General features: G+C 32.8%; 1 protein-coding gene across 1 annotated transcript; it reads left to right on the top strand.

Moving 5' to 3' along the window:
* The first annotated feature begins 11,340 nt into the window (after window positions 1-11,340).
* LOC136985153 (nicotinamide N-methyltransferase-like) lies at window positions 11,341-16,496 on the top strand. Its single transcript, XM_067282361.1, has 4 exons — window positions 11,341-11,346; window positions 13,331-13,508; window positions 14,277-14,484; window positions 16,034-16,496. Exons 2-4 carry the CDS (start codon window positions 13,361-13,363, stop codon window positions 16,461-16,463), a joined length of 786 nt encoding a protein of 261 aa, XP_067138462.1. The 5' UTR covers window positions 11,341-11,346; window positions 13,331-13,360; the 3' UTR covers window positions 16,464-16,496.
* Window positions 16,497-19,738: the final 3,242 nt, after the last annotated feature.

Below are 19,738 nucleotides of genomic sequence, written 5' to 3'. Positions count from 1 at the left end.
GGGCTGTTAGCCGCCTGCCTGCTACATATTCGGCCGCCCTCGCCTGATTATGTGAATCATGAATAGACTAGATCAACGGCGGGCCAGCTACAGCTCGCGAAAAGTTTCTATCCGGCCCGCGAGATCTTTAATAGATTATTAAATTGGAAAAATAACTGATTAATAGGTTTTTTCCAATTCTTTTAAATTTTCGAAAACGATAAGAGAAATAAATGTAGTAAGTAACTTTTTATTTATTTATTTCATATTTGCAGACTAAAAAAATTACAAGTCACAGGTTTTTTTTCAAATAAACAGGTTTTTTTTTCAAATAAGAGTCACGGCACTTAACTTTACGCCATAACGGGAGCGTCTCGATATATCATCATACGAAGACGACTAAATATCTTTTTTTTCTTTTGTAATTTTGTCAAATTTAATTTTTTTTATTTCTATTTTTTAAGAATATTATCTATTTGTTTAGTTAAATACAAAACTTAGGTTTCAAATTGAAAATTGTGGGAAAGGACACAGATAAATATAATAAAAATGTGATTATGTTTTTATTTAAAACTAAGCATCGAGTGCCATGACGTCGCCAAAGGCCTCAACGCAGAATCCGAATATTTTTTATAGTGTATCCGCCATTATTATTTTTTTTGCATACCCGAGGATACGCGGATCCCTAGATGGGGACCGCTGCTTTAGGAGAACGGCGCTATTTAGAAGGAGGGTATATCAATTGTATCCTTGTCGTTCAGAGATATTGAAAAAAGGGTTTATGTTCTTAGAGATATGAAAATACATAATTTCTTCTCGTTTGTGATTATTTCTCTCGAAAAACTTTTTTTTTTTTTGTTTTTGAAATTGTTGGAAAAAATTTGTTGATTTGTGAGTGTTAAAAAATTTTAAATGTAGTGCATGTCCTTGTGAAGGTATAAAACGGAATTTCTAAAATTAATTAAGTTCTGCGGACAACAGATATTTTAATTGTTGACGCGCGCCAACAATCTTTCTTTTTCGATTATTTCGAAGCGCTTTCATTTGTCGTTGAGCTTTCTTGCGAGTTTTCAGGAAAATGAGTGAAAAAAAGAATTGTTTTTGGAAGTGGATTGGAAGGATCTTCGGACGAAGACCTCCGAGTGAAGAGAAGGTTGAAGAGAGAGAGAAAAAGGCAGAAGTCTGTGGACTTCCGTCAGAATCTTCGGAAAATCCGAAGGTTCCAGAAGATGGAGGACTTTCGTCAGAGCCCTCGGAGTGTCAGAAGGATCCAGGCGTCAGTGGGCCTTCTTCAGAGTCTTCTTCAGAGTCTTGGGAGTCTTTCGAACCTACAGAGCCGGAGAATCCCGAGATTTATTGGGACAAAGCCAAGCTAGCAAGACTCAAACAGGCTTTCGTGGAGTACGAAAAGGAGCTGGAAATCAAAGCCAATTTCCAGGATGCAATGTCCAGAAGTCCGTCAGAAAATAAAGAGAAGTCCAAAATAATCTGGAACTTCACTTGCTGTTGTTTCGGCAGAGGCGAGAAATCCAAAGCCGATGTTCATTCAAACAACTTCCAACAATATTGCAACCAGGGATACGATAGCCAATATTTAGGTAAGTGCACATTTTGGCAGATTCTCTTCATTCGATTCTTTCTTTGACGAAATATTTAATCTTGGATTTAATTTTGCAGACATTGCGGAGTAATTTGAAAAGAAAATTGGCACATGTTTTGAGAGAAAGAGATCCTCTGGCACAGTACCTCCTTAAAGCAGACGCCGGTCAAGTGGAAAGAATTTTATCGATTTGTGACAGACTTCCGGATTGGACATTTAACCCGGACTTGACAGTAACACCCGGATTTGACAAATAACCTGAATGTGACAGTTTACCTATGTGAAAGTTCGAACCCACCGGAACTTCGAACTTTCGAAAGTTCGAACCCACCGGAATTAAGCCGGTAATGATACATCCTTTTCCGCGCGTGTAGAAGGAAAAGGGATATGAGTCAAAGGGAAAAAAAAATGAATCAGAAGGAACAACCGACGAAAGGTGCAGATTGGTGAAGCTGAACAACGTGACCACCTCAATAAAAGGGCAACGAGAGCGGAAAAAGGGGGTCGGTTACATAGAGTCCGTCCGATCGACCCCAGGTCGGTTACGTAGTGTCGATTAGACAGAGCGTGAGCGTCCCGAGTCCCGACGGAACCCGCCCGAACGAAAGGCATACCTTGCCGATGATACCTCGACCTAGAGGAAGGACCGACCCGGATCACGAGGTATGACCCCATTTCCTGTGAACTCTCCCTCCGCGAATCCGAACTCAGGCGACAGACGCTCGCCGTTTTTGTAATTGTCATGTTAGCTTTAATAAATCATTGTTGTTGTTATTATCCGTTGTAGTGTCTTTTATTCGAATATTATCATCCGCCGCTCTACCGTCGACCCCATTCACTTCCTCCACTCGCATAAAAACGCGTAACGCGTAACTCATCCGAACCGCCATCTTGACGTGGGCAGGTCTCACGGACCTGTTAGCCGACAAAAAGGAGGAACGAGACTTTGGCCGCCTCCCGGCACCCACACCTACGATATATGACGTTGAAATCCCGGATGTGACGGAAGGATGAAACGTAAATGGATATTCTAATATAACAGCAATCACTTCTGATATTTGTTGTTTAAAGACGAATTGATAGATAGTTCTGTCTCTGTTCTGCAATTTTACATTAGCCAACGAATCGATTTTGATAATGCTTCAAGTAGATTGTAAAGTCATAAATTTCAAAATTCGTACATAACCGTATTTATAAATGAATATACAGTATAATAAAAAATAAATTCTGTATTTCTGCATTCTGTGTAATTTTTAATCTAAATTTAAAGTATCCGGAAGGAAATTATTAATCGTCATTGTGGAATTTGCAATTTTGAATAATTTTGTTTTCTGTTTTTCATATTCCGACATAAAAATTTCATTTAATAGCAATGAAATGATGAATGGATAAACCAAATTCGTGTTAATTTGTTGTGAACAGATTTTAAGTAGAGTTTATATAAAATTTTCTACAGGTTATAATAATTTTATTCTTGAATTACTTGTAAATACAATTTTTAAATCTATAAACAATTTCAATCTATTATGTTTGAATTTCGTATATTTCATATCGATTGGTTTGTTTGTATACGGCAACGCGACACATAGGCGATTCGCCTAGGAATGCCTTCCGGGAGGACTTTCTATGGGAGACTGCCCATAAGTGTTACAAACGGGGAATTCCCCATGGGCTGGCCACGTGGAGATTTCCTAATTTTGGCGCGTCGTGAATCCATGACCAACGCATTTGGAAACGTTATTTCATATTGTATAACTAATTTTCGGCTTTAACGGACATCTCGTCCGAATTATTCCGTTAAACCGAGGTTTTACTATATTATGATTATGAAAATAACAGGTTACTTTACAAAAAATCCAGCAACGAGATGTGTTGCTTTCCCGGGAAAAAAGTTAAAATTGTGTGTAGTGCCATCTGTCAAGAGATTCTATTTTAAAAATTTTTAGATTATTAATATAAAATGGCAAAAAGCTTATTTTCAGGGCAGAGATGAATTTTATGGAAAAAAAAAATTGTAAATGCTAATAACGAGTAAATTCTTCATTAAGTCCGATCCCATTCCAGACGTGACACACGACCCTCTCTATTTCCCCAATCCTCTAAGTACCAAAATTTAACAGCATTAATGATCCTAATACACAATTATCCATACAAAATTTCAATAATTTTCGACAAAAGACACAAGAATTATTAGACTTCAAACTGGGTGAACAAATCTCTGCAACCCACCGTAGACACGCACACACCAACACCCATACACAGTAAGAAAAAATCGTTTCCCCTCGACGTTTTAAGGTTCCCTTGAATCCATAAATGAAAAAATCTTGGAAAGGTCTTTTTTGACCAATAGCCACACTTTTTCTCAATTATATATAACAGCCGGGGAAAGTAAAATACTGATAAATCGATTTTAATATTCGTGATATGATTCTAATAATCGACTAAAATGCAAAGGATTTTACTGTATTGAGTCTTTGCTGTTGATTGCAACAACTAGCAATCACAATAAAACAGTGCTTATTTTATGTAATATAAACAATGATATAATACATGTATACAGTAATATCTCGACTTACGCGAACCCGGAGTTACGCGATTTCCAAATCTCGACGATTCGTCTTTTGTTTGAGCACCACGCAACTCTTGATTACTCACTCCCCCCACACTATTGTTCAGCTTACATGTTTGGACATGTCGCGCGGAATCGACGCATAGCTACAGTTTATTTCTGTGTTTGTTATATCTACGGAGACTCGAGAGACTCTACTATGTCATCCAAACGAAGTAGAACTGATTCTTCTGCATCAAACAAGAAAAGAAAAACTTTATCTTTGGAATGTAAAGTTAACATTATTGAAGACGTCGATACAAAAATGAAAATTTATGAATTGGCAAAGAAGTTTGATCTACCGGAATCGACGGTCAGAACAATTACAAAAGGTAAAGAAAAAATTCTCGAAGCTGTGAAAACTTGACAGAACGCCTCAGTTCAATTGAAAAGGGGCTACAAATTTTAGAAAATATAGACTCCAACGAAGAGCGCATTTCTTCTACAAAACGAGAAATAAAAAAATTATTAGCATGTTACGAGGAAATTTTGTGGGAGAAAAAAAAATCTTTGAGCCGTCAGACGAATTTGTTAGATTTTATGAAGCCTTCTACATCAAAATAACTTCGACTTACGATTTTAAAATCATAGATCCCTCTATCATGATACTATGGGCGCCGCCATCTTTCTTTCTTTCACCGTCACGCGTTCCTAAATGGCTACAAACAGCAGCGCACTTCCGTAGTAGCGGAGATGCAAAGCGCTTTACAGAGCACCAACCTCACACGGATTAGCTGGTGGAAGTTACACACGTATAACGCTTCCAAGTAGCCAGATTATAGGCATTTGCGCATGCGCTTTACAGAGCACCAACCTCACCCCGGTTTAGCTGGTGGAAGCTACACACGTATAACGCTTCCAATGTTTGTATCCAGGGGACCTATTCTGAGTTGTATCGTTAAACCAACGAATATGATAAAAATCAATTTCTATCGGAACCACGTGATTGGCATTTAATCAACTGTGAAAATGCTATTCTGAGTCGTACAGCACGTTTCGTTTTCGGTTCCTATAGCCACGTGCGATGACTAAGCTTTTCTTATCGATCACTCTCGAGGTGCCGTTTTAGGAACGTAACGAAAGTAAAAAGAACATGGCGACTTTAGGTGTAAGGATGATATTACTTCACGAGCAATTGGAGATAGAGAAAATTAGCATTGGACGTCATGAATCTTGGTTTTTCGTCTTCGAGATAATGCTTTTCGGCTGAATGATACAAGCTTTAAAGAACTTTGTCGTTTTTCGAAGCCATTACTTTTACATTTATGCAATGAATTACGAAAAAAGCTAGAGCTAGGGCCGAATTTACAAGTAAGCTATGTAAGCTATAGCTTAAGACCTCGAGTTTCAAAGGAGCTCAAAAATTTGTACAAAAAGAAAATTGAAGTCAAATTTTGTAATTTGTTTTTTACAAACCAACAAAATATACGTTACTTTTTATTTTGTGTAGTATTTAATTATATTAATAACCAGTATTGTTTATATTATATTTCTAGTGATCCCATCTTTTTAATATAAAATTTATTTGATTTTTATAGGTAGATTTTCTTAACTTTTAGCAGCTTTTTTGTCATCGAAAAGTGACGAAAACGAAATTTTTAGTGTTTTCCTTTTTGAATTGTACGGTATCTTATTTTCTAATATGTTGCAAATACTTTTAAACAATGAAACATTTATGATTAAAATTAATTATCTTTTTTGTGTGATCGACTTTTAAAATTGTAAAGGGTTGGTAAGGGGCCTCACACGGTTTCGAGAGCCTCGAAATACATAAATCCGACCCTGACTAGAACCGAAGTGTTTTAATTAATATCTCGAACTGACAAGTTGTAGTTCGCTGGCTGTGTTATTCCTTCTTTGATGATATTTTAACAAAATCTTAGGCTACAGAATACTAAAAACTTTGAAAACGGCGGGTTGCAGTCACGTGGCAAAAATACAATGTTAACTAAACTGTGATTGGTTAAAGCGTAATAGCTATTGATAGCATGGAACCCAGACGCATTTCGACCGACTGCCCGTAGCGAAACTCACTTAACGTGGAGCATAGAATAGCGATTTGTCTAAGGTTTGTTAACTGCCTTTCGCTACGGGGACTTATGGAATGTCCCGTGTATCGCTCTCGTTGAGTTATCGGAAGAGCTCAAAATAGGTCCCCTGGAGACCTATTCTGAGCAGTGGCGTAGCGTGGGTGTCAGCCGCCCGGGGCGGAGGAAAATTTCGCCGCCCTTTTATTTAGGTATTTTTACAAGATATTATTATTGTGAAATTTTGCCGCCCCCTATAAGTGCCGCCCGGGGTGGGGAACCCCTGCCGCCCCCACTACGCTACGCCACTAATTCTGAGCTCTTCCGATATAACTACGTAACTTATATTTGAAACAAAATTTCATAGGTATTTTTGTAGTTTTCTATAATGCACACGATTTTCCACGAATTCACCACTCACACTGGCATTTTCTCGCAAATTTATTACTATCTTCCAATTACGATCTCTTTATGCTTTCTATCGGACAATATGTGTACCACGATGTGTGTTGCAGGATGACATTCCGTCACACTACTATTTCGAAACCTTTTTCACCTATTTCGGTACTTAGTCACAGTGTTGATTTGCGCCCGTTTACGGGCGCAAATCAACACTGTGACTAAGTACCGAAATAGTAGTGTGACCGAGGAAATAGTAGTGTGAACTTTACCCGTATTTCCCGAAAACTTTCGAACTCCGAACAGTCCGACGCCAACAATTTTTTCTATTTTTTTTTTTTTTTTCGGTGATTTCGTAACTTTCTGAAACAAAATTACGCTTTTATCGCCTTTCACCTGTGCATTCCCTACAACTTTTTAACAGAAGGGACGTAAAATTATCGTTACGCTATTCCTTACGACGTTACGAACTGTAAACATAATTAAAATGTCGTGCACAGATAATCCCTCGTATCTGAATTATACGAAATTAAAAGCTTATTAAATATTTGTAGTAATGACTTAAATGGTTTATCTTAGAAATTTCGACATAATAAGTGACGCGCTTGATGCGAGGTAATACTCAACTAACAATACTTTACAATTGTTCTTTTTCATATTGTTTGTATTTAATTTTTATTGTTGTTTCTTTTCAGAAGGTTTTCAACTGAATTCTGTTTCGGCAAGTCTCACCGAAGTAAGTAATCCTTTGTTTTTATTTATATAATTAATATTGAGTATAAATTCTAATAGAGCATCGACCCGAAACATATTTGTCTTCAAGTTGAGATATTTATACAAATTATTGCTGAATTAAATTAGCGAGATTGATTTATATACAGATTTTTGTTATATTCCAGCTTATTTTCGTTCAAATTAAGATAATAACTCTCAAATTATTAAAATGAAGGTGCGGTAAATGTGCAATAGTTTAGACAGGAATCAGTTGAATAAATAATCTTAGTTCTCTTAATATATTTTATGTACATTATCATTTTTTACGCAAAATACAAAAATTTTTACAAAAATATTACTTTCGGTTAACGACTTTCAAATTAAAATTTAACTTGAACAATTTTCTTTCCGACACCAGACGGTAGAATCACGATAAGTAGCATGATTTTTACACCTTCTTTTAATTTAATATCGTAATATTTAATTTAAGGATTTTGATAAGTAATAACCAGGTTTTTTCTTATTCCGATTAGTATATAAGCTAGAATTTTAGTAATATTTCACATTCTAATTTTATATAACATTCACTCGATATACTTTTTAAAAACTATACTAATACATAACATATATCTTAAATATTTGGCGCTATGATTACATGAAACATTCAATCGATACACAAGTTTGAACCCCTTATCGTTTGGGCTCTACGCTGATTATTATTATTATTATTATTATCAACTCGTCTCGATTATATATATAGATTATCAGTTTTCGATTTTAGAATTAAGGTTTAAAAATTACCTACTTATCTTCATCTTATCAAATTTAAAGAGGCCTAGCGAGGGAGGACAGGCCTATAAAATATGTTCTGAGTGCTAAGTACTGAGATTTATAATAGATGAATAATAATTTAAAAAATTTGGCCACAAAAAATTATGTATTATGCTAATATTGATATTAAATAAATTAGCAAATTTTAACATTTTCATCTTTAGTGCATTGTGATAAAATGTGTACAGTTATACAGCGGCAATCAAAGATAAGTGGTCGGGTGAAAATAATGACAAATGCTAACACTTAACGCGGTTTTTTGAGTTACCTGCCGATGCAAATTTACCAACAGTTGCGTGTCAAACTATGCAAATATTTAGAACAACACCATAATATCCATTATGTTGGTTTTTGGCAAGTAAAATTTGGAGAACAATGCCTATGTGATCTAAAACGACCTGATCAAAAGTAAGTAGTCACATCCATAATTCGTCATTCAAATTCGGAAAGGAATCAAGTTGATTAGTCAAAGTCGTTTTAACACTGCTAGAAAGCGAATAGGCGAATTTTCAGTAAAGTTATACCGTGTTGGACAAGTTTGGGTAGAATAATCAAACCACGAGAGGCCAAAATCTGGAGAACTTTCTCTGTTGATGATCGTTTTGTTGGTAAAGCATTAGGGCAATCGCGAGAGAAAGGAAAATTTATCGTTTGAAGACGTTCTCAAGGTTATAAAGATGGAGAAGTTCGGCACCTTTCAAAATCGTCATCGTTCTATCTGGCCACGATGCACAACGTTACGAGTATGAGGTTTGTTTTAAAAGATGTATCGCATGTCGAGTTCTGTTCATTTCGAAGGTGAACATTGCGAAGAGGCTAGCCTTTACCAAGGCTCATTAAAAAAATATCTTAAGTTTTGCTGTAACGTTATTAGGTACGACGAATCGAAATTTGAGCTTGCGTACTAAATTGTGTGGGAATGAAGAACATTGTCTACAAACCTGCTAACTGCATTGGGACCGTAAAGCACTTCCAATATATGATGGTACAGGGTGTTTCTGGCGGAAATCGGTGGTTTAATGATTGCGAAAATGTATATTGCAATATTAGAAAACAATCATCGGCGGAAGATATGGGCATCAACAACGATTTTGTGTTTCAACATAGTGTCACGCCGGCTCCAAAAAAAAGACGAGCGCCGTGGTGTGGAGAGTAAAAAAAAAAAGAGAACGATTTTTGAAAAAAAAGAACATAGAACGTTTTTATCGGAAGTTGGGAAGAGGATTCGAGAGGAGAAAGGAGAATAAAAGAACGGTGGAGAATTTTTTTTTTTTTTTTTGTTCTTTTAACGAACTATTTTAAAGTTTAATTTGTTGTTAGTGTATCTAAGAAGTGTAAATTTCGGAAACTGGGCTGTCAATTTATATCCCGAGCCCCACAGCTCGTAACAATAACAACAACTCGAAGCATTCGTCCAAGCTTATCGAATATTTTTGGCTTTCGAAGACCCCAAAGTCGGGATTTGAATTCCACCGAACATCTTTGGAAGAAACTGGTTCGAAGAATCCTAAAATTTAAGAGGAAAAGTCTGTAAGTTTATTGGACGACTTTATTCGATGAATGGAGCAAGATCAAGACCGAAGTAGTCGAAAATCTGGTAGATTGGCCTTACTAATTTTTAAATTAAAATACGATTAAAAATTGCAGCCCAGAATTATAACGATGTCACAATAAATAACAGATTTTTTTTATTTAATTCGTAAACCAACAAAGTGATTTTGGTACAGAATTTTTATTCCGCGTGTCAATTATCTAGAATTGCAGCAAACCACGTAACGAATCTAGTATTGACACATTTTTTATTATTCTCTGTCTAATATAAATGCATTTCGAATTACACCGTCTTAGTGATTCCTGTTCAGTATTAAAATCAAATTACTGGTGTAAAAAAACACGTTTTCTAGTAATATTCGAATGAGTTCACACTTATTTCTTAGTAAGATACGTCTGACGACTACAGTACTGTATATATACAGTATATAATCATATATTTTATATCTTCAAGAATTTTCAACAGTATTTACATTTAACTGCTGGTGATGGCTACATTTACTATATATACGTTAGTACAGTATATGTCCTATTGTTCTTATAAAACCCACTGTAAATTAAGTCTGGTTATACAGTATAAGCACCATAGTCATCAGAAGAATTTCACCAGTGATTAATTGTCAAAGCCTTCGAATATCATTTAATAGATACGTCAGTTACATGTATAGTTATACGGTAGTCATCAAACGTATCCCAATAATAGAATATGAACATCAGTCGAGAATGGTTTGTTACACGAATAATTGAATATAATACCAAAGAGGAATCACTAATCTGCTGTGATTCAAAATACATTTATATTAGAAATAAAATGATTTTAAAAAAAGGGCCAGAATCGAGTTGCTTAACATTCCAGGCAACATTTGGTGGCGCCGTTGTTATCATATTTTATTAAAAAGCTTTTTACATTTTTAACTATTACAACGTAGCCAAAAGCTCAATCTTCAAAGTAGGGAGAAGTTTTATAAAATTGTAAATGTTAATACGATTAAAATTGTCATTAAATCTGACCCTACTGGAGACAACAGGAGACTGAGTAAATTGATTTTTTTTTCGAATTTGAATGACGATTTATGGATATGACTACTTACATTTGAACAGGTCGTTTTCGATCACTTAGGCATTGTTCCCTAAATTTTACTTGCCAGAAAACAGCACAATGGGTTTTAGAGTCTTATTTTAAGTATTTGCATAGTTTCACACGCAACTGTTGGTAAATTTGCATCGGCAGGTAAATCGAAACACCGCGGTCAGTGTTTGCATTTGGCATTATTTCACCTGACTATTTAGTTTCGACTGTCGTCGTATAACTGTACACAATTTATCACATTGCACTAACGATGAATAAATCGGCGAATTTTTAACATTTTCAATATTAATATTAGCATAATACATAATTTTTGTGGCCAAATTTTTAAAATTATTATTTATCTATTAGAAATCTCAGTACTGTTACTTAGCACCCAGGACATATTTTACCCGTCTGTCCTCCTTCGCTACGCCCCTTTAAACATGATAAGATGAAGATAAGTAGATAATTCTTACGCTTTCATTTAAAAATATAACAACATTGCTTGCGTAATCTATTGACTTGAAATTCAATCTAGAAACATTTGTTAACACTTCTCGAGTCTCGTGTAAGTTGAAAACTTTCAATAATGTAAAATTAGATATAATTTTCTGATATAAATCTATTAAATATAAATTCGAAACATGTCAGTATGTATTTTTGTTCTACATATGGATAGTTTAAAATTAATTTATATTTCGAGGAAGCTGGTAACTTTTTTGAACTGTATATACGCCACAACACATATTTTTCATACTCAGTCTATTATGCTATTTACGTCTTTTGACAAACAGTATAGTATAGAAACTTTTAATTTTAATTTTAATTAATTAAATAATTATTAATTTTTTCCATACTTTATTTCCTGTCGGTATTTACTTAAAATCGGCCATAAACTACATTCGAAAAGAATAATTCCACTATTACTTATATGACGACCAAAAAGGACGACGGAACATAGCATATTATTTAGACTAAAATTCCGATAACCCATATGTATCATTGTACAATAGAATAAAAATACTCCAATACAACAATTAACTTGACATCATATCGCCCTCTCTGATGTTTAAATAATTATATCAAGATTTTAATTCTACCAGCCTTGCTATCATTTATTAATATTCCCCCTTTTTATTTTAATTGATTTCTATATGTTTGTATGTTAGTCTTCAGAACGAGTCGCTCTCTACATTTATTATTTTAACAATAGGAATACTAATTTCACTTTCCTCGTTATCACAAGGTTTTGGAAAAATCCTTACATCTTTTTTTTTCAAATATCCGTACTAAATCAAAGACCTAGACTTTAAAACGCAGCTATTTTTATTCTTTCTTTTTTTATATCCGTTTCATTGAAAATTTCTTTTTTGTATTGGATTTTTATCAATTTTTTGAAAGACTTTTTTAAAACAAACAATATGCATTTGTATTTATAGAACTGCAATTATATTTATACGTCACATTCTTCTTTTCTAAATTTATTGTAGTAATGATCATATTTTTGAAATTCACAGTTTTATTTATTTTATTCTGTTCTAGCACCAGATTATGTTAGTTTCTTACATTTTTTTTTTTTTTAATTTTCAAATAAATTTTAAATAGAAATTAATTTTCTATATTTTTGCCTAAAAATCATACATTATTTCCATAAAGACGACATAACCTACGATTATCTTTAATTGAAGCTTCAGTAGACTTACATTAAAATATAATTTATTTCGAGTTTTTTTATTATCTTTTTTACAATTTAACTCAGAATTAACAGCAAACTGGCTTGAAGATATAACTAAATCTTCGTTATAACAATAATCACAAATTATTAAAACGTTTACTCAGTTAAAAATGATGAAATCGCCGCCCTTTTATTTTATGATTTGGCGTTTTGTCACTAAAACAACGATAAAAAGTTTTCACAATATACACTGTGTCTTGTAGCCGTAGCATTTTAACTGCTTCGAATCCTCTGATGGTCCTTTCGGATAATCACAAAAATTGTAGTTAAGACACCAGAGACTTCGAACCAGTTAAAATTCTATGGTTACAAGACACAGTATATATTGTGAAAATTTTTTAATCGTTGTTTTAGTGAGAAAACGCCAAATCATAAAATAAAAGGGCGGCGATTTCATCATTTTTAACTGAGTAAACGTTTTAATAATTTGTGATTATTGTTATAAAAAAGATTTAGTTATATCTTCAAGCCAGTTTGCTGTTATTTCTCAGTTGAACTGTGAAAAGAATAAAAATAATAGACTGGAAAGAAATTATATTATTTATGTGTCTTCTAAAGCTTCAAGTTTCTATATGTTTAATTTCGTATATTCAAATAATTGAAATATTATTTGAACCTGCGAAAAGAGAGATTTCTTCGCTACACAATCGACTTGAACCATTAAAATTGGTACTATTATAATTGTATAAATCAATTTAATGTTTTATTGTATAGTTATCGCGTTTGGTATTATATTTAAATATAGGCCTATATTGTCAATTTACTTGCCGTTCCTCGTAATGATATTTACTTAATGCAGAGTTGCTCTTTAATTTAGACTCGCTTGTGTACGTTATCAACAGCAATAATGGAAATTGTCTCTGAAGATAAATATGTTTTCTCCAAATTGTACAAAGATCGAAATTTTACCGACAATTATCGAAGTACTGTTCTCAATAAAATGGTAGAAATAGAAGAATTTGTTTCATTTTGTCTGCATCAAATATTTTGCGATGGTAAGTTTTAATTTTAATAGCAAATTATATTGGAAAATATTTAGTTTCTTTTTAATGAAATCACCTAAATGTATTAGACAAAGAAAAAAATCACGAAATCACAAAATTTCTATTATTAAACAAATAAATTGACATCTTATAACTACAGAGGTAAAAACGGATAATAACACGTGTTTATGTTTAATCAATTATTCTGTATAAAAAGTAAATTATATTTTAATTACACATTACATAGGCTTGCTTATCGCTCTACTAATTATCTTACAGAAAATATTATTAAAGTGTTTCTTGTAGAATAACTCTATTCTGTAATTCTGTAATAATTGCGTATAAATACAAAATAATAATGAAAATTTTATTGTAAGAAAAACGATTATATTACAGTTTTGGACAAATTACACTCTGATTAACTGTTTACTAGCCGAGCATTTTAATTTTATTGTTCAAATATAATAATAAAAATTATATTAAATTTGGTTAAAATGTAATAAACTTGCTTCTGTACTGAATAAATAATACAAATATCAAAATAAATAATATACATTTTAATGATATATTTACATGAAAATTCACGTAGAAAAATTTGAAGAAATTTGTATTGAAATTTTTTAAATTAATTATTGCACTCCGAGGATATTTTTTATGTTTTTATTTTAAAGATAGCTTAGAGTTGAAGTTTTCTATTCTAGTAAAACAATACAAAAGAATTCATTTAGTGTTTTGACTCATTTTGAAAACTAAAGTAAATATTCCTTTTCATTCTAACAGAAGCCTTTCGAGGCAAGAGAATTCTGGACGTAGGATGTGGCCCGACTGTTCACAGAATGGCAGCACCGAGCGAATACTTCTCGGAAATTATTTTGTCCGATTATTCCGAGCACAACCGTGAAGCTATTCGAGAATGGTTAAAAAACGAATCATCGGCAAAGGATTGGAATACTTTCATGCGAATGGAAGCATTATTTGAGGGATATGGGTATGTTTTATTGATTGATTTCATATTGTATAGAATTTATTAAGATAGTGAAGCATCTCTAAGTCGAAGCTCCAAGGGGCAAAAATATCTTCGAGTTGGAGAAAATTCGAGTTAAGAGATTCCCTATGAAATCCCTATGCTATTCCATTGAGACCTGCGTTTCTCCGAGTTAAAGAAATACTCAAGTTACCGACATTTGAGTTAGAGAAGTTTTAATGTATTTTTTGGTTGTTATAAAATAACAAAAGTATTTTAAGTCATTGTTCACATTAATATACTTAAATTTAATAATTCAAGATTAACAAAGTTATTGAAAAAGCAATAGTTGTAGTATATATTTGTAGGAACGGCACCCAGTAAAGACGTTTTTACACTACAACTATAAATGGTATACAGAGTAATAAATGATATAAAAATATGTACAGAAAAATCTCCGATTTTATTTTCAGATTCAGCAGCAGAAATAAAAGAATTTAAGTAGAAATTTTTATATATTGTTTATATAGCAGTGAAATATGTCTATCATGAAATGCATTTTCTTTTAAAATAGTGTTAGCACAAAACTAGCAAATACAATATCATTTTCGTTCATGAAAAGATTGGCAACACTCTTGTACTTTCTCTGCTTGTGGTTAGGAGATTATGGGAACTAGGATGGAATTTCGGTAATTTAGATTTTTAAAAAAATTATTTTAAGACGTAGTTCGCTCAGACATGGACCACCATTAATTTTCTGTGCTTTAGACAATACAATCCTGGCGACCGACCTTTCTTTGTAGGCTACTAGCCGCCAAACATCAATGCTTGATATATTCCTGTCAAATTCGTAGAAGTCTTACCTATAAAGCAAATACAGGCCTATACGTTTATATGCATACAAAAATACGTAAAAAATTGTTTTCCTTTGTTTTATATTTTTATCACCACGAAACACTAAAACGTAGCAAAATGCAAAAGTCCCAAAAAATCAAAATTTCACCGATTTTAATATTTTTCCTCTGTCACTTTAACAGTCGGGAAAGTAAAAATATAAAAATCGTCAACTTTTCACGAGAGATTGAATCATTAGACTTAACACGTAAAGCAATCCCTCCAGTTACCCTGAGATACAGAAGATCTCCACGTAGCGTTGTGTAGTACGGTAAAAATATATTCTATTAATTTATATTCTTAGACACGTATCAAAATCTGCTCTGTTCAACGTTTAATTTTCTAGAAACTTACATATTAATTAAAATACTGCTTTGTTGATTTTCATCATTGACAACGAATAAAAAAACTAATTCCGGCTATTCCTTCCGTACTACATTTTTTCAAATTGGAGTATAAAAAGAGTAGCATTATTTTCTTAAATTATCATTATTTGTATAACACACATATAAAAATCGATTACATCATAATTATAATAGCGTTGATATTACTTCTTTTCGTGATGATAAAGTAATTTACATTATAACGTTGGCATACTTAATTTAATAACTTATAATAGGTATTGTGAATAAACATGTAATTCATTCACTTATTTAATTTTACTTATTTATTTAAACAGAAACGTCGAAGAAGGAATAAATGAAATTAAGCTTCGATTGAGACAAAAAATAAAAGAAGTAATTCCTTGCGACGTCTTGCAAAAAGCCATCATTTCCGCGGACGTCGGAAAGTTTGATGTGTTGTTCACCTCTTTATGCTTAGAAGGGGCTTGCACCACATTAGAAGATTTTAAAGCAGCCGTAAAAAATTTCAGCAATTACATTTTGCCAAATGGTGGATTAGTAATGGTGGTAATATTGAACGTTACCTATTATTTTGTAGGAAATCATAAACTTCCAGGTCTTACAGTAAGTCAAGAGTTTGTAAACGAAACATTGAAGCAAGCTGGATTCATCAAAAAGCATTGTTTTCTTATAGAAAACAATGAACAGCATCCGGTTTGTGACTTTAGCGGATACTTAATATTATCTGCTATTAAATCAAATTAAGATATTTAATAAATTGCCTACACTTAATGTACATTGTAAAACAAACTAATTAAGTTTTAAATTTTAGAATGGAATATGAATGTATTAATTTTAATTTGAATGAGATAAAAGCGCGACTCCGCGGTATATCTAAAGAAGAAATTTAAGCATAAATACTTGTATATGTGTAACAATAATGATATTATTGTTCTTAATGCAATATTTTATTTTTTTGGTTTTATGGTCTTATGCTATTTTATATATGATATAATTTGCCCAGGCTATTGGGGTTACGTTTGCACTTTATTGTCCGTGGTTTTAAAAAAATTCCCACGTTACATTTTGATGATTTTGGTGGGAAAGTGTTCAATATAACCTTGTCGTGTGCTAAATTATGTTTTGAAAGATATAACTAATACTCAGATAAGATATATTCAAAAAACGCTTAATTTTGACACTTAATAACAAAGAAGTATTTTGAAATTTTTGGGTGCGGTTTTTTTAGAATATAGTCAGACAGTTGCTTCATATTTTTACAGAGATTGGTGAATTTCGGTTGAACTATGAAAAAGTTTTTCGAGTTCAAAGAAAAATTTAAGTCGGATTTCTAGGGTTTCTCATTTCCCGGTCTTTTGTTTGTCCCGGGATCCGGGACAAAATTAATTATTTTTAAGATATACAAAATGTGTTGAAATCAAATGATATAATTATTTTTCGTTTTTCAAATTAATTTAATAAGTTCCGCAACCTCCGAAATCATATTAATAATGCTGTGAAAGATATACATTAAAAAGTACCTTTGAATTACGTAGAAATTTTCACAAATAGAAAAAATTTATTGAAGTTTGCCGGAAACTGCATACGAAGGCATCATTACTATATTGCCATCTACATTTCTGTTCTAAAAACACTTGCCATCGAGGTTACCGGAAGCGCAGCCATTTTGTATACCTAGGCTCACATTAACCAATTTTTATAATAAGATTTTAAAAAGCAAAGATGGTCAATACTCCAATCACTCGATCTGGTTCTTATTTAACTAATTAAAACTGCTGCTACCGAGAATGCCCTTTCCGATTCAATTCATTAAGTGAAATCGTCTTTAATACATTTAAGAAAAGACAGACCTTAACATAAAATAAGAAAAACGTGAATTTTTAAGAAATTTGCGGATTTCCCGGGATATTTCCCGGGTTATAAAACAACCGCGATCCCGTTTGAGAAACCCTATTTATTTCTTTATTACGCAAGTTAATAATTTAGTTTTTTTAAGTTAGTTTTAACTTTTTTATAACGTTTACTTATCACTAATTTTCTTCAGTTAATAATTTTCATCAAATAATTAATGAAAGAATAATTTTAATAAATAAGAAGAAACTTTATAAGAAACTCCTACAAACATGCTGCTAAGAATGTTTAATTAGTTCAATTATACTTAGTTTAGTATAAATATATTTAGTATAAAAAATCCAATACAGAAACACCTGTGTAAATCGTAATGGCCCACGTTTTCTCTATTAGATTATTAAATTCTGATTAAAAACAATCTTCTTCCTACAAAATAATTTGCACATAAAATATTTTAGTTTATTTTTAATAAATTACAAAATTTTTCGTAATTCGTTATTCGAGGCGTACGTTATACTAGGCACCACTGCCTTCATTTTTATATTAATTTTAATTTTCACAAAAAGACGCAAAATACTTTGACAGATCGACTAGCACGTGTAAACAGAAACGTCATACAAAATAAAACAAGAGAGAATAGAAACCACATTCCGTTGCCATATTAATTACATCTTGGCTAAGGCCAAGAAAATAAACTACATGCTGCTAAAATGTGCTAGGTGCACCGGGGGATTAAATCATAAAGCTTATAAAACTCTATATAATGGGGCCATACAACCGATGCTATGCGATACAAACGAGATCTATTTCCCTCCTACTCCCTGAGTAAGAAATCGTAAGAAATCCTTGACCTCCACCCACCTCAAAATACCTTACGTAATTTATGCACGGCTCCATATCAGTGTTTCCAAAGTGAGCTCTACACTTTCTGAAGGCGGTGAGTAAATTTACAGAGTGAAAATAAGCAAGGGTGTGGGAGAGGGCACTAAAGCGGTCCCGACCGAACAGTGGCCGTAGGCGAGGGATCGGATCACTAATAATCTCTCTTTCCTCCATTAAAAACGGAAAAGAAACGTTGCGTTTGATGGTTTTCCACATGTAAAGAATAATGTACAGTAACTACACAATGCGTGAGGTTGATAGAAAACTTTTCTAAGACTCCTTCCACACAAGGAAAAACTAGTTGGGGCGTTTAGTTTAAGTTTATGGAACCGAGCGGCGGTGTCTAGGAAACGTTTAGAAACCAGTGTGTTATTTGATTTTATTGAAATTGTTTTACATTATTACTTATTGCAATATGGCAAGAGACTTCATTTAGATCCCTGCTTTTATAAAAAGTTGAAAATCCATATACGGGTAAAATTTTCATTAAGTCTAATTCACTTCAGATATGACGTATGATTCCTTTCTACGATCAATTTTCCATCCCTTGACCTGTAATTACCATAGTTTAAATGAATGAATTCCAACTCATAGAAATAACCCCACCAAGTTTCAAAGTTTTGGTTTAACCAGTCCTGAGATATAATATAAAATAGACGATAAAATACATACACATATGGAATTTTGTAAGGAGTGTTTTACATTTTTGGCTCTACAAACGAGTGTTTTTTCATTTTTGCAATTTGAAAATATATATGTTGAAATCAATCCATTTTTTCCTAATTAAACAACAAATAGACGAAAAATGAAGCTAGAGTTTTTGGCGCATCTCAAGAATTAAAGAAAATGTTCTGTTTACTTTCCCAGCTGTTATAATGAAACATTGCAATCGTGTTTAACAATTGACCCGTCGGGCTTCTGGAATATCGATGTTTTGAGACCCTCTGAACTCAAAAAAGTAAATAAAAAAATTGATTTCCAAAATATGTATTTAAGTATGATTGTGTTGGCGTCTATCTGGTTTAATATCTGAAGATGGGTTAAAGACTAAGAAACAAAATTTCGCTCGATAACTTGTATGTCAGGGTCATTGATGCTATTCATTTTTGGTGATTAAAGGTTCACGGATGGGGAGATAGAAGTGGATATGTGTAATATCTCGAAAATTTTACTCGTCATTGGCGTTTACAGTATTTTTAGAAACTCATCTCTATCCTCAACATTATGTTGTTCTTATCTTTTTATATTGTGAGGACCGGGTTTAACCCGGCCCAAAATTTTTTGTT

This window comes from Centruroides vittatus, unplaced genomic scaffold (assembly GCF_030686945.1).
Source record: "Centruroides vittatus isolate TY-2023 unplaced genomic scaffold, ASM3068694v2 contig_955, whole genome shotgun sequence".
NCBI lineage: Eukaryota > Metazoa > Arthropoda > Arachnida > Scorpiones > Buthidae > Centruroides > Centruroides vittatus.
The sequence above is the reverse complement of the archived record's forward strand: the minus strand, read 5'-3'. Positions and strand labels throughout refer to the sequence as shown.